This window comes from Ceratotherium simum, chromosome 14 (genome assembly GCF_057802395.1).
Source record: "Ceratotherium simum simum isolate JZ-2026a chromosome 14, ASM5780239v1, whole genome shotgun sequence".
Classification (NCBI taxonomy): Eukaryota; Metazoa; Chordata; class Mammalia; order Perissodactyla; family Rhinocerotidae; genus Ceratotherium; species Ceratotherium simum.
Window position 1 is genome coordinate 49,195,851 of NC_141913.1, and position 16,714 is coordinate 49,212,564.

General features: G+C 37.1%; 1 protein-coding gene across 4 annotated transcripts in view; it reads right to left on the bottom strand.

Moving 5' to 3' along the window:
* PIGN (phosphatidylinositol glycan anchor biosynthesis class N) overlaps positions 1 to 16,714 on the bottom strand; it is a 126,230-nt gene that overhangs the window by 29,508 nt on the left and 80,008 nt on the right. For all 4 annotated transcript variants that reach the window (XM_087439316.1, XM_087439314.1, XM_087439315.1 and 1 more), the window contains 5 exons: positions 16,182 to 16,284; positions 14,447 to 14,533; positions 11,658 to 11,713; positions 11,289 to 11,364; positions 9,497 to 9,570 (listed from right to left, as the gene is read on the bottom strand). In XM_087439316.1, the coding sequence (XP_087295442.1) occupies positions 9,497 to 9,570; positions 11,289 to 11,364; positions 11,658 to 11,713; positions 14,447 to 14,533; positions 16,182 to 16,284 (396 nt within the window). The remainder of the gene's footprint in view (positions 1 to 9,496; positions 9,571 to 11,288; positions 11,365 to 11,657; positions 11,714 to 14,446; positions 14,534 to 16,181; positions 16,285 to 16,714) is intronic.

Consider the following 16,714-nt stretch of genomic DNA (forward strand, 5'->3'; position numbering starts at 1 on the left):
AACCACGACTTCCTTTTCTCTAACCATCTTCCAGTTTAGAATGAATGTGCACCAGTTAGAGTTTCGGCCTTTGAGACATAATCCAAAATCTGTTGGACGGGGCATTTGGGAAAGACATTGCTTCCCTGACAGAAAGGGAGAATCAGCTGACACATCTCTTTGCCTTTTTCCCCATTAGATCTTTCCCCTTCTTCCTATCCAGATGGCAAACATGATTCATGGAGGTACGAGTAGAAAAGCCAACACCCTAAAAATGGGAGGGCAGAAAGGCATGGCTGCTGATGACATCACACTAGCTCTGGACTGCCAACTTCCAGACTCCATGTTATGTTACAGACATAAATCCCAATTTCTCACAGCTACTGTTAGTTATGTGGAAATTAATAAAAGAAACCTTAACTAAATTGGAGTTGGGAAGGCCTGAAGGGGGAATTCTCATACCCTATCATACATTGTCAGTTACACCAAACAGGAAGAGACAGACTTGCATCTTCGACAGGAAGTAAAACTACTTTACTAGTGAAAGAAGATTTCTCTCCCCACCAGGCAACGGCCCAGCCAGTGAGAAATGCTGCAGCTCAGCCAATGAGAAACTGTTGTGGCCCTGAACTGTTATTTTCCCCCAGCAGATTTTTGTTTAGAACAGTCCCTCCCTACTTTCCCTTCTTCTCTCTAAAAGCAGCTTACGTCCTTTCTTTTCCAGATTTGTTTATGGTTTGCCACAGCATGCACATCCCGAATTGCAATTCTTTCGGCTATTTCTGAATAAACTCATTTTGAGATAAAATAACAGGCAAATTTGATTTTTAAGTTTACAGATTTTCATTACTTACAGCCAAAAGCACTCCTAACAGATTAACCATTAGTTAATCTTCATGCCCAGACACTTCGTTTTAGTGGCCTCTACCAAAAATACACAAGTCTTTGTTGATGAAGTCAGTTATTAAAACTGAGAAACTAGATATATTACTGATATTTAGAAAAGCTAGCTTTAAAGTCATGCAAAATAAAATGATGCTAACACAGCTTCTCTACTCCACCTTTGTTCAATACATACTTCAAGAACAGGTTGAAAAAAAAGCAGTTGGAATCACCTCACAGGTTTGCTATATTGAACTCATCCTTGGCATTAGGGATCTAACAAGCAAGTCATTTCACTCCTATCTTAACCCTTAGGCTTTCAAGAATTGTGTTGTAAGAAAATGTTTAGGGGCGGAGTCAAGATGGCGGTGTAGGCAGACTCTGAACTCACCTCCTCCCGTGGACACAGCCAATTTACAACTACTCGTGGAAAAATTACCCCTGAGACAGAACTGAAAACTGGATAAGAGGAACTCCTGCAACAACGGACCATCCTAACTGGGGTAGAAGAGGCAGAGACTCCCTTCCAGAAAGGAAAAACGCAGCCTTCACAAGCCGCCAGCGTCACGGCCGCCGGGAGCAGCTCACAGGTACGCAGCCTCCCTGGAGGCGCGGGGCCCAGAGCCGGGGAGCGCCCCCGCTGTGGGCTTTTTGTGGACCCAGCACAATCGAGACGAGTGGCATAATATCTGACTTCGCCTGCTACTAAAGCATTGGGTAGCACCCCCAGAAAACCCGGTTCACAAAGAAACTAAAACTGGCTCTTAAAGGGCCCGCGCACAAACTCACCCGTTCCAGAAAGCATCCTAAAATCACCAGAAAGAAAGGTGCACAGTGCTTCGGTGACAAGAGGCTCACCTAATAGGCCCTGAGTGCATCTCGGTGAGGGGTGAGACCTCTCCAGGGACTGGGACATTGGCGGCGGCCATTGTTGTGGCCTGGTGTGAGCGTGCTGACACAGACGCCATTGGAGTTCTCCCTGAGACCTGCTAGCCCAGGGTCTGCTCCACCCGCTAGAGCACTGATTTAATCCAGCTCAGCCAGGGCAGGCAGCCCACCCTAGAGACTGGCCCCACCCAACAACAAGCCCTCAGGCAACGTGTGGGCCTGCATAGATTGGTGACTGGATTCTCTGCAGCCTGGCAACTGAGCTGACTTGAGCGGGGCAGGGTGTGCACAAGGAGCGGGTGGAGAGTGTGGGGTGGTGGCGGAGTGTGTGGCGCTCCCGCCGTGGAGAGACTGGGTCCGCTTGGGGAGGTCGGGGCGCTCACACGGGGCAAGACTGTGTTGACTGTGTGTGTGGACCTGTGGGCAACAGGGATTGTCAGCTGCAGAAGACTTGTGCTTCTCAAAGACCCACATAGGAGGTTTGCCCCACCTTCCAAAACCTGAAACAATTGGGTGCTCCTGTGCCTGAGGGCAGCCCCACCCAGCTGCCATCCTCAGAGAGCTGACAAGAGACCTAAGAGGCTAGAGGTTTACAGCAATTCTAAGGCCCTGAGCCTAACAACCTGCCACACTGGGGGCCTACTCACTTAAAAGAAATACTGCAACACAAATGTGGTATTAGAACTTACAGCCAACTGTGCTGGGGCTCCCCACACCTGATAAAGAGACTGAAGGGCCCACAACAACTACAAGCAGCTGAGCATTACAATAGCTGGCCAGGAGCATAACTCAGCCTCCCTGGGCGCCTATAGGGAGAGCTAACAGGCCACAATAGAAGGACACACGTAGCCCACATAGGGGCCACCCCTGGAACATTGAGAACTGAGGGAAGCACACTGGAAGCCTCCTAAGGCATCACTTACATAAGGTCACCTATCCAAGAGCAGGAGACGTATCTGACCTACCTAATACGTAGACACAAGCACAGGGAAAGAGGCAAAATGAGGAGGCAAAAGAATACATTCCAAGTAAGGGAACAGGACAAAACCCCAGAAAAGGAACTAAGTGAAACAGAAATGAGCAACCTACCCGACAGAGAGTTCAAACTAAGAGTGTTAAGGATGCTCACTGATCTGGGGAGAAGAATAGATGAACTCAGTGAGAATGTCAACAAAGAAATGGAAGATATAAAAAGAACCAATCAGAAATGAAGAATACAATACTGGAAATGAAAAATTCATTAGAGGGACTCAAAAGCAGAGTAGAGGATACAGAAGAACGGATCTGTGAGCTGGAAGAAAGACTAGAAGAAATTACCCAAGGTGAACAGGTAAAAGAGAAAAGAATTAAAAAGAGTGAGGACAGTCTAAGGGACCTCTGGGACAACATCAAGCGCACTAACATCCGTGTTATAGGTGTCCTGGAAGGAGAAGAGCGAGACAAGGGGGCAGAGAATCTATTTCAAGAAATAATAGATGAAAACTTCCTAACCTAAGGAAGGAAACAGACATCCAGGTACAGGAGGCACAGAGAGCCCCAAACAAGATAAACCCAAAGAGGCCCACACCAAGACACATCATAATCAAAATGTCCAGAATTAAAGATAAAGAGAGAATCCTAAAAGCCGCAAGAGAATGTCAAGTTACATACAAAGGAAACCCCATAAGGCTATCAGCTGACTTCTCAGCAGAAACCTTACAGGCTAGAAGAGAATGGCACGATATATTTAAAGTGCTAAAAGGAAAAAACTTACAGCCAAGAATACTCTACCCAGCAAGGTTATCATTCAAAATGGAAGGAGAGATCAAAATTTTCCCAGATAAGCAAAAATTAAAGGAGTTTGTCACCAAGAAACCAGTGTTACAAGAAATGTTAAAGGGACTGATTTAAGGGGAAAAGAGAAGACCACAAATAGGAAATATTATCTATTTCCACGATTAGAACGTAATGGACACAAATGCACAAAAAAGAGGTTAGATATGATATCAAAAACATAAAAGGAGGGAGGAGGGTAGTTAAAGAGTACACGTTTCAGACAGAGGTCAAACTAAAGTGACCATCAATTCTGTATAGAAGAAGTAAGGAACAGAGAAGGACTACTAAAACACTGAGGGAAAAAAAAAAAAGTTAAAAAATGGCAGTAAGTACATACTTATCAATAGCTACTTTAAACGTCAATGGACTAAATGCTCCAATTAAAAGGCATAGGGTGGCTGACTGGATAAAAATACAAGACCCATATATATGCTGCATACAAGAGACACACTTCAGACCTAAAGACACTCACAAACTGAAAGTGAAGGGATGGAAAAAGATACTCCACGCAAATGGCAATGAAAAGAAAGCTGGGGTAGCAGTACTCATATCAGAAAAAATAGACTTTAAAACAAAAACTGTAAAAAGAGACAAAGAAGGCCATTACATAATGATCAAGGGAACAATCCAACAAGAGGATATAACACTTGTAAATATCTACGCACCCAATGTAGGTGCACCTAAATATATAAAGCAATTATTAACAGACATAAAAACAGAAATAGACAGTAACACAATAATAGTAGGGGACTTTAACACTCCACTTACACCAACGGATAGATCATCCAAACAGAAGATCAATAAGGAAACATTGGCCTTAAACGACACACTAGAACAGATGGACCTAGTAGATATATACAGAGCATTCCATCCAAAAACCGAAGAATACACGTTCTTTTCAAACGCACATGGAACATTCTCCAGGATTGATCACATATTAGGCCACAAAACAAGTCTCCATAAATTTAAGAAGATTGAAATAATACCAAGCATCTTTTCTGACCACAACGGTATGAAACTAGAAATCAACTATAGGAAGAAAATCAGAAAAGCCACGAATACATGGAGATTAAACAAAATGCTACTGAACAACGACTGGGTTAACGAAGAAATCAAAGAAGAAATCAAAAAATACCTGGAGACAAATGAAAATGAAAATACGACATGCCAGAATTTATGGGATACAGCAAAAGCGGTTCTAAGAGGGAAGTTTATAGCGATACAGGCCTTTCTCAACAAACAAGAAAAATCTCAAGTAAACAATCTAACAATGCACCTAAAGGAACTGGAAAAAGAAGAACAAACAAAGCCCAAAATCAGTAGAAGAAGGGAAATAATAAAAATCAGAGCAGAAATAAATGAAATAGAGACCAAAAAAACAATAGAAAAAATTAATAAAACCAAGAGCTGGTTCTTTGAAAAGATCAACAAAATAGACAAACCTTTAGCTAGACTCACCAAGAAAAAAAGAGAGAAGGCACAAATAAGTAAAATCAGAAATGAAAGAGGAGAGGTTACAACAGACACTTCAGAAATACAAAAGATTATAAGAGAATACTATGAAAAACTATATGCCAACCAATTCGACAATCTGGAAGAAATGGATAAATTCTTAGAATCATACAACCTTCCAAAACTGGATCAAGAAGAAGTAGAGAATTTGAATAGACCAATCACCAGTAAGGAGATCGAAACAGTAATCACAAACCTCCCCAAAAATAAAACTCCAGGACCAGACGGCTTCCCTGGTGAATTCTACCAAACATTCAAAGAAGACTTAATACCTATCCTTCTCAAACTCTTCCAAAAAATTGAGGAGGGGGGAAGCTCCCTAACTCATTCTACGAAGCTGACATTACCTTGATACCAAAACCAGACAAGGACAACACAAAAAAAGAAAATTACAGGCCAATATCACTGATGAACATCGATGCGAAAATCCTCAACAAAATACTAGTAAATCGCATACAACAATATGTTAAAAAGATTATACACCATGATCAAGTGGGATTTATTCCAGGTATGCAGGGATGGTTTAACATTCGCAAATCAATCAACGTAATACACCACATTAATAAAATGAAGAACAAAAATCACATGATCATCTCAATAGATGCAGAGAAAGCATTTGACAAGATACAGCATCCATTTATGATAAAAACTCTGAATAAAATGGGTATAGAAGGAAAGTACCTCAACATAATAAAGACCATATATGACAAACCCACAGCTAATATCATCCTCAATGGTGAAAAACTGAAAGCTATCCCTCTAAGAACAGGAACCAGACAAGGATGCCCACTGTCACCACTCCTATTTAACATAGTATTGGAAGTCCTAGCCAGAGCAATCAGGCAAGAGAAAGAAATAAAAGGGATCCAAATTGGAAAGGAAGAAGTGAAACTGTCACTATTTGCAGATGACATGATTTTATATATAGAAAACCCTAAAGAATCCACCAGAAAACTTTTAGAAGTAATAAACGAATATGGTAAAGTTGCAGGATACAAAATCAACATACAAAAATCAGTTGCATTTCTGTACACTAACAACGAAGTAGCAGAAAGAGAAATTAAGAATACCATCCCATTTACAATTGCAACAAAAAGAATAAAATACCTAGGAATAAACTTAACCAAAGAGGTGAAAGATCTGTACACCGAAAACTATAAAACATTTCTGAAAGAAATTGAAGACGACACAAAGAAATGGAAAGATATTCCGTGCTCTTGGATTGGAAGAATTAGCATAGTTAAGATGTCCATACTTCCTAAAGCCATCTATAGATTCAATGCAATCCCTATCAAAGTTCCAACAACATTTTTCACAGAAATAGAACAAAGAATCCTAAAATTTATATGGAACAACAGAAGACCCCGAATAGCTAAAGGAATCCTGAGAAAAAAGAACAAAGCTGGAGGTATCACACTCCCTGATTTCAAAATATACTACAAAGCTATAGTAACCAAAACAGCATGGTACTGGCACAAAAACAGACACACAGATCAATGGAATAGAATCGAAAGCCCAGAAATAAACCCACACATCTATGGACAGCTAATCTTTGACAAAGGAGCCAAGAACATAGATTGGGGAAAAGAAAGTCTCTTCAACAAATGGTGTTGGGAAAACTGGATAGCCATATGCAAAAAAATGAAAGTAGACCCTTACCTTACACCATACACAAAAATTAACTCCAAATGGATTAAAGACTTGAATGTAAGACCTGAAACTGTGAAAGTTCTAGAAGAAAACATAGGCAGTACGCTCTTCGACATCGGTCTTAGCAACATCTTTTCAAACACCATGTCTGACCGGGCAAGAGAAACAATAGAAAAAATAAACAAAGGGGACTACATCAAACTAAAAAGCTTCTGCACAGCAAAGGAAACCATCAACAAAACGAAAAGACAACCTAACAATTGGGAGAAGATGTTTGCAAACCATACATCTGATAAGGGCTTAATCTCCAAAATATATAAAGAACTCATGCATCTCAACAACAAAAAAACTACCAACCCAATTAAAAAATGGGCAAAAGACCTGAACAGACATTTCTCCAAAGAAGATATACAGATGGCCAACAGACACATGAAAAGATGTTCAAAATCACTAACTATCAGGGAAATGCAAATCAAAACTACAATGAGATATCACCTCACGCCCGTCAGAATGGCTATAATTAACAAGACAGGAAACAACATGTGTTGGAGAGGATGTGGAGAGAAGGGAACTCTCATACACTGCTGGTGGGAGTGCAAACTGGTGCAGCCACTATGGAAAACAGTATGGAGATTCCTCAAAAAATCAACGATAGAACTACCATATGATCCAGCTATTCCACTCTTGGGTATTTATCCAAAGAACTTGAAAACACCAATTTGCAAAGGTACATGCACCCCTGTGTTCATTGCAGCCTTATTCACCATAGCCAAGACTTGGAAGCAACCTAAGTGCCCATCAAGGGACGAATGGATAAAGAAGCTGTGGTATATATACACAATGGAATACTACTCAGCCATAAGAAACGACGAAATCCAGCCATTTGTGACAACATGGATGGACATTGAGGGTATAATGCAAAGTGAAATAAGTCAGAGGGAGAAGGTCAAATACCGTATGATTTCCTTCATTAAGTAGTAGATAATAACAACAATAAACAAACACATAGGGACAGAGATTGGATTGGTGGTTACCAGAGGGGAAGGGGGGAGGGAGGAGGGTGAAAGGGATAATTCGGTACATGTGTGTGGTGATGGGTTGTAATTAGTATTTTGGTGGTGAACATGATGTAGTCCATGCAGAAATAGAAGTACAATGATGTACACCTGAAATTTTTACAATGTTATAAACCAATGTTACTGCAATAAACAAAAAATTAAAAAAAAAAAAAAAAAAAAGAAAATGTTTAGCAACATAAATAATGAGACTAAAAATGTGGATAGAAAGGAGAGATGATATCAGTGATATTTAGTAAGTGGATATGGCAATGAGAGACTGATGGACTTAGGCTTGTGTGATGGATTAGATAAAGAAAACAGGATAGGAGCTAGTTTTCAAGAAGCTTTCAGGAAGAAAGGGAATTGCTGGGTTCAATGTGTGACATATTAAATTTGAAGGGTCAGTGTGACATTGAGGGGGAAATGTCAGTTACGTGTAAAGCTTTAGAGGTCAAAAGAGGACATTTATAAAGCCTCAACTTTGTCACCTTTGCCTGAGTTCTCTCCCTTTATGTTTAGTTTTCTGTTGCACTAGTCTCAGGATAGAATTACCACACACACACACACGCATGTGTGCACACAAATATACATACACACACACACACACACCCCTTCTGATGAGCCTTCTACTTCTCGTTGAACGTCTCTAGCTCTTCTTATTTAAACCTTAATTAAAGTCCCTTCTAAAAAATGTATCTTTTAACAGATACGCAAGAGAGTACATGTCATTTACCAGTTTTTTATTGCATCTAAGTAACTATCTTTCATATGATACTGACAAGGTATAAATGCTTTCAATGTTAAATTCATGTAAATATCCTGCACAAATATACTAAATTAAACTAGAAACGAGATTTCTACTATTTTTAAACAGTGGGAGAATATCTTTTTTTTTATTATGTCATATGCATAATAATATGCTAAACGCAGTTCTAGCTTAAACTCATCAAGAAGAAGCAAATTTATGCTAATATTAGTTATTTCTTTCAGTACTGAATATGCCAGTTTGATTCAAGAATAACAAAACTGCTAAGAAGCTTCATATTTATCTCAAGTGTCTTTCAGAGAGGCTGATCGGTCCCGTGCTGATGAGGCAATTTTATTGTTAAAAAAGCAAATAGTTGAGTTTGACAGCTTCTCTTCCAGAGTCTTCACCGCTTAAGACTGACTACTCCAGAAATTGTTCAAAACTCAGAAGGAATACTTTTCATTCCATTTGTCAAATGTGTAGAAATCAAGACTGAGAAGCTATGTAAATTATTGACACTTAGAACAGTTAATTTCAACGTATGTAAAATGAAATAATGTTAACACATTTGTCTAATACTTATTTAAGAAATAACCCCCAAGAAAACAGTAGAACAATATCCCTTGTTTGTCGTAGGCACAACTATATCTACAACAAACAAGTCATTAACTACAATAATTTAATATTTAAGTTTTACTGTTTTCTAGGGAGGCTCTTCACTAGCTTGAATAATATTCTAATAACATCTTATTGCTGAGAAACCATACTTTGTCTGCTAGAGGCTATAATCAACTAATTTCCTCTAATGACACCTGAATCCTAACTAAAAGGGTTAAACATTTTTTCTCATTTTTGTAATAAATAATCTAAGTGTCTTAATACCAATCACATGAAATTCCCTCAAATGTTTACTCTCATTTCCTAAAAATGGGCAGATCCAATGCTTCTTAAACATTCATCTTACCTTTTTGATGATAACCGGGTAGTTAACTGAACTGCTTCAAAAGCACACATCACAAGAACAAAGGGAATTAAAATCTGTTTAAAAGAACAACAAATGATACCATGGGTAGCTGAACCATTTGAAAACTATTTGAAATAAATACTCTTTCTGCTTATAGAAATATTTCAATTTCTCAAATAACTTTTATATATATATTAGTGAAGAACAGTGAAATAAGACCATACCAATGACATATAGAACCGTGATGAAACTGATTTAAAAATCTACATCAATCACGTGTGTAGTATAAAAGATAACAAAGACGAACATGCATTCCAAATAAAACCTATTACAAATTTTTGCTCTATTTAATTCATAATAATTAATGACGATGTTCAAATGATTTCAAGAGGGTGTGAAAGGTACAGAATGCCCAGATCAAATAAATCATAGAGCCTGATAATTTGATTCACAGATCCTTGAATCCAACTGGACAGTTGATACTATAACTCCATAAACATGACTCAGCTGCTTTACTATTGCTTTTTGTTGTTTTAATACTTATTTATTTCTAATTATAAAATTCATAGTCACTGTAAAAACATCTGAAAAAAATAAAGGTATAATAAAATTTATACTGGTTGAAAATCCATAATCCAGTGCTAATAGTGTTAATATTTTGAGATACAGTCATGCACTGCTTAACGATGATGAGTTCTGAGAAATGTGGTGTTAGGCGATTTCATCATTGTGTGAACATCATAGAGTGCACTTACACAAACCTAGATGGTACAGCCTACTCCACACGTAGGCTACATGGCGCTGATCTTGTGGGGCCACTGCTGTAAACGCAGTCTGGTGCTAACCAAAACACCATCATGTGGCACATGACTGTATGTGTTTTTTGAGGTATAATGGACATATGGCATTATATTAGTTTCAAGTGTACAACAAAATGAATTGATATTTGCATATATTGTGATATAAGAAACGATATAAGGTTTAAAATAATTCAATAGAGAATGGGACATGAGAAAAATGTTGAACATCTTTTTAACATTTCTTAAAATTACATTTGTATTGGTGCAGCAACAAAAAAAGGATATTAATCCTACTAAGAGAACATACCTTTAACAATTATTACTTATGTGATGTGAACAGAAGGCAATCAGATATTAGGCAGTTATTACTTTACTTAAACAAATATATACTAACAAAATAAAATGTGCCAGGCACTATGGTAGAGGGAATAACACAAGCATAATGACCCTAGAGAAGAAGGGAAAGAACATGAATTACATTCCACCGGAGAGTCTGAACCCCTGGAAAGCTGAGAATTTGTCACGATCTTGGTATCCTCAGGACCTAGCTGGTGCCTGGTGCATTACTGAATATAAACACTCGATGACATATCTGTTTAATGAATGAATCAATTCTAGGTACATGGACTATGAGAAAAATTATAACACGTTGGCAGTCTCATGGGTGAGGAACATGGGTTCAGGGAGCCGCAGATCTTGAGGAGTAATGCAGTTTTGATCTACACTGCACTTTCTCACAGGCTTTAATCACCTTTGATAGAACTTCCTGAACTAACATGGAATCTCTACTCTTGAAGTTAAACGGGCTTAATGGTTAAGTAAAAAGATTAACGGTATTTTGGAGTAAAGGCTGGAGGGTCCCACCTCCCTTCGGTGGGTATCTTCTTTCCATGCTATTTAACTCTGTCACAAAGACTTTATAATCTTAATGTCACAATGAGTTCATAATCTTAATCAGTATCTTAATAAAATAAGAAAATAAGAAAACTAACCTTCCACATCATCAGGGCTCCCATCATAAAAGGACTAAACACAGTCAGAAAGCAATAGACAGAGGTAAGATCAAAGCTAAGGAATGAACACAAAGAAAAAGGATTTTAGAATTCACATTGTAACTTTAAAAGAATGTTCTGCTAAAAAGCACATTTAAATTAATTTTCTGAAATCTATTCTTATTAAAACACAAGCATACACTGTATCAAGGAATATTATGAAGCCACTAAAATGAATGAGGTAGAGCTGTATGTGCTGATACATACCAACTTCCAAAATATATTCTTCAGTATAAAAAGGTACAGAACAAAATCCCAATTTATATTACTTTTTGGTTACATATATATGCTGTTTTCATCTAAAATTACCTGTTAATAGAAGCTATATTCCCAGTTCCAAAAAATGCTGTCACTAAGAAGAAAACCTAAATAGAGTTAAGGAAATGCCAAAACATGTTAGAATTCATACAAATTTATTTTTGATTTAAAAAGATATGCCTATTCTACCATGAGGGTAATTTGCTTTTTTACTTGTACATTTGATCATAAATTGTTGTAAATGAATGTTCCATCATATCTCCTTGTGAATGCATTTTCAAAGAACCAGATTAAAGAAGCAATATACTAAGAACAACAAGGGCTGAGAGATCATCCTCACTTGTCATTAGTAACCTCGGGAAAGTTACTGTTTTCCTCTTCTCTAACATAAGCGAGTCAGGTTATTGTATCTGTAGTTGGCTGCTAACAATTTTTTCAAAAGGAGAATGAGGACCTAGTGCATGTATAGACATTTTCAGCTGAAATACTGGTTTAGTTCATATATGCTTGCTGTGTGCCCACTACAGAAAGAAATAAGAAATCATGTTTTAAAATAATTCAGTAGAGAATGAGACATGAGAAAATGTTAAACGTCTTTTTGACATTCTTAAACTTACCACTTGTATTAGTGTAGTAATAAAAATTAGATATTAACCCTATTGGTGTCTAAGACCCTACGGCTAATAAAGTACTTAAAATAGTGCCTGGCCCACTGAAAGGTTTCAATAACTGTTAGCTATTTATTATTATATACACATAGAGCAAAGTAGTACAGAAACACTGAAGAGGAAATATGACTCCTGACAACTTTCAGTGAAAAAGTGGTATGTGAGCTGGTGATTTGAGCCTTAAATGTATTCATGGATCCACTCATTCAATCAGTTAACTAACCAACCAACATTTGTCGTCTAGTGTATGTCAGAGGCAGAGGTAGGCACTAAGAATATAAATCCGAATAAAATAGTCTCAAAGTGCTCAAATGGTGACTAAGATTATGACAACATGTAGAAGAAAATGAGAGGCATTTTAAAGTAAACAGTGGAAAAATAAACGACATGGTCAAGAAACAGTAAATATGTGTGACAGAAGCTCAGGGTTTATTGAAGGATACAGTGAAAGATGAAGCAAGGAATCTAGATCAGTGGCATATTAATAAAAAGCCTTGAACTTTATTGTGGAGACCATGAAGAGCTAGCAAACATTCTAGGTGGGTGATATAAATGAGAAATACCAGTGACAGTGAGATATTCAGATAAAGGAGACATAATTATTAGAGGCAGGAAATCCAATTAGGAAGCTATTTCAGTAGTCCACATTAGGGACAAGGTTAAGTCTGAACTGGTGCAGCAAGAGTAGAAAGGAGGAATAAGGGGAGACAGTAGGACTTTAGAAATGGACAAGGAGCAGCTAAATATGACAAGTTTGATGGTATAGGTTGCTGGGAGTATGGCAATGCCATTTAATGAGATAAGGCCTGCCAGACAGTGACTTTGGAGAGGAGTGAGCAGTTGTTAGTCAGTTTGGGACATACATGTGGTGATGCTCAGCAGGACGATGGACATATGGTTCTCAAGGTCAAGAGAGAGGTCAGGGCTGTAGAAGTAGATCTCAGAGTTGTTTGCACAGAGGTGTCAGTCAAAGCTATAGGAGAGGATGACATTATCTAAAAACAGTAAGAGGAGAAGGTTAATGACAGAGCTCAGAGAAAAACCTGGTTCAAGATCAGACAAAGTAAGAGTAAGTTTTGGTGAAGGAGAACAGAGATGATATAAAAAGCTAAGAGGGGAACCTGGATCATGTCCTAGAAGTCTGGAAAAATAAGAGAGAAATCAATAGAGTTGAATGTTACAGAGTGGTCAAGTAACACTGAGTAGACTGGACTGTGCAATCAGGAAGCCCCTGCAGACCACTGAGAATAAAGCTTCCACAGAGACACATGAAAAATACTCACAGAGCTCCTATGTGCCACACTCTATGTGCCAGGCACTGTTCTGGGCTTGAGGACATAGTACATAAATGAGGAAGAAATGGTAGCAGCAACTATTTTTTCTTTCAAGGAGCTTGGTAGTAAACAGAAAGGACAAGACGAAATTATAATTTAGGGGGATGCAGGGTTCAAGGGAAAAGTGTTTTATTAGTGTAGGCTGAGTGGAAGAAGCCTGCAAAAAGAGAAAAAAAGCAAAATTGAGAGTGAAAGCAAGAGGCAGAGGAGAGAATGAGAACATTTATTTTCTGGACCTATACGGTCCAAACCTTGCACCACGGTAAGTTCAAAGGAAACACCTCCCTAAGGAGGTTTTGAAGCTGGTCAGCCAGCTTTCTCAAGATGAGAACTTACTCTGCCATATTGTCTTTCAAACTTCTGACACAATACTGCCTCTGATGTGATCCAAAAACCTTGTGAGATAGATGTCGTGTAACATGAGTATAGCATAAAATACTCATAAAAAGATACAAACCAAACTCATAACAGTGGTTTCTTTGGGATGAGGGAAATTAAATTGGAGTTGAGAGCTGAAAGGAGACTTTGGTCTTAGCCATGATATTTTAATTTTTTTTAAATGTGTGACATGTGTGACAAAATATTAATTGTTGATTCCTTGGATGGGAGGAATACACACATATACACTTGTTTGTTATATCACTCTTTATGCTTTTCCACAGTTTCAAAAAGTTTTTAAAATGTGAGCCTTATGAGAAAATTATGGTTGAGAGAAGGGTTAAATGGCCTCTGAGGTAATACCACTATTATGTGACAGGCAGAAACACCTTCCACGTCTTCCTACTCCATTAGCTGGGAGGTTGCAGCATCTTTAAACAAAAATCCAAAGAAAAGATACAAGAAAAAAGGCCCTCCGGATGTCATCCAGACAGAGCTGTCGGAACTGGGTTATATCAGTATTATAGATGAACTGGATACCGTTGACCTGTGAGAGAATAAGAAATATAGGAATGCACAAATAACCGTTTACCTTCTACCCTCAAAGACAAACTTACAGTCTAAGTTACAATAGCTAGAAAGATACTCTGTACTGACATAAAAAAAGAAAACAATAAATCTTCTCCTATAGCTTAATTACACCTTAACAAAATCTGCCAAAAAGGCAAAATATATTGCTAATAATATACTGAACAGAGTGGCAGTATTGCTTCATATGTAATAAAAATGAGAATTGGGATTTTTCTTATCCTATATAAATGCTTCACTTTTAAATTCCTGTATAATTCTTCCCTTTTCTAAGACCTGATTTCTCAGAGTGTCCTATCTTCTCAAACCCAGGTAGGGTATGAAATTAAAAAGCATGATAAAATTAAATATTTCTCTGTTTCTTGTTCTTCTGATAATTCTATTTGTGGAGAAATTACCTTCTGTCTATAAAAAAGCAAAATATTCCTGTCTTTGGTAAAATAGAAAGTCACTCAATTCCAACAAGATGGGTGCACTCTTGCTTAAGCCCCCTCCCTCGAAAAAAGAAAAATTCATGGGTGAGTTTAAAGGGAGACTGTCCCCATCCCCCACTCCCCATGTAATTTCCTAATAAGTTCTTAGGATGCTTTAATACGCTTTTCTAAAAAAAGAAATTCAGTTAAAAAATAGAATTTAAAAAGTGACACAATAAATCTCATTTTTAAATTTAATATTTATTTAATATTAAAATATTTAACAGTTAGTATGAAGGACAGTCTGACCATTTACTTGATCAAAACTGCTTTTCATGTATTATTTTAGTATTCCAGGGCTGTAAGTTAAAAACCAGTAATTATTCAATATACTTCAATAAAGTTTCTCCTTTATTGAAATTAATTATTCTAAATTATCAATTACTCTCTGTAAACTCAACTGGAACCAGTTAAGAATGGATCAACTATGAAGGTGTTTTCCTGCAATATTCATTTTATCTGACTTCAGTAAAACTGTAAATATTCTATTGCCAAATTCTTATAATTACCTTCAGTTCTAAAATAAAGGCAAGAGATCAATTTAACTCTCTGCCTCAGCAAAAAGCTCTTAAAATGTGGTTGGCTTCTAGCCATCTCAAAGTATACTGTGTTGAATAAACAGTCTAAGATTTGGACTGAGGCCACAATCACTAAGGTAACAATAAGCATTTTGAGGTAGGATGTTTAGAAAGAAAAACACTGGGAACATAAATGTCACTTTCTGATCAAATTCATAAATTGACTTGCGACAACATAAATATTCTTCCAACTAAAATAAATTGAAGGAAAGAAAAATCAGATGTGAAAACAGGAAAATAAGATAAACAGCATTCTTTCTCCTCCGTCCCTTCACATATATGGATGTTTTTTACATGATTCTCAAATAATTTCTAAGAAAAGCCCAACCTACATAATGCCTATAAAACAATAAAATGACGCTTTTCTAAGTGCAAAATTTCCTTATAAACTATTCGCTTAATTTAATTATTAATTATTAACTTAATTATTAATGCCTTGATTAGTGAAAAATTTTAAGTAGAAAGAATATTTGATGAAATACCATTGCAGCTTCCTTATAGGATAGAGAATATTTAATATTCTCAAATAAACACAACAATGATTTTGATAAGCTACCTTCTGTTTACAGGAAACACCAGATTGTTGTAGGGTTTCTTGTTCCATGTGTATCCAGGCCAACATCAAACACGACAATACTAACGGAAAGAGAGCTTCATACCTAAGGGGTGGGGGTGTGGGAGTGCAAGTGGAAGGGTAGAAACGAAAAGAAAAAAACATTAAACAAATAAAAACGTAAATTTATACTAAGAGGGCTTTCTCTAAATTAAAACAACCTTGATAATACTTCTAAGTCACAATATCACAAAATTTAAATTTTCTAGGCTTTCCAGAAGAAAAAGTAGGAAAGGAAAGTAACATTAAAATATCAACTCCAACACTATCTTTTTTTTAAAATTTATTAAATCTTGAGATCATTACATGTTTAAACTAGTAGAAATATTTAAAAATTATTCATAAGGTAAGCGATAGATATACCCAAGAAAGAAAGAAAACATTAAGACAAAGGTAAAAAGACAGTTTAAATCCTAAGTTTAAATTATTAATACACTTAGAAGAGCAAGACAAACATCCCAAATTTTGTAAAAAAT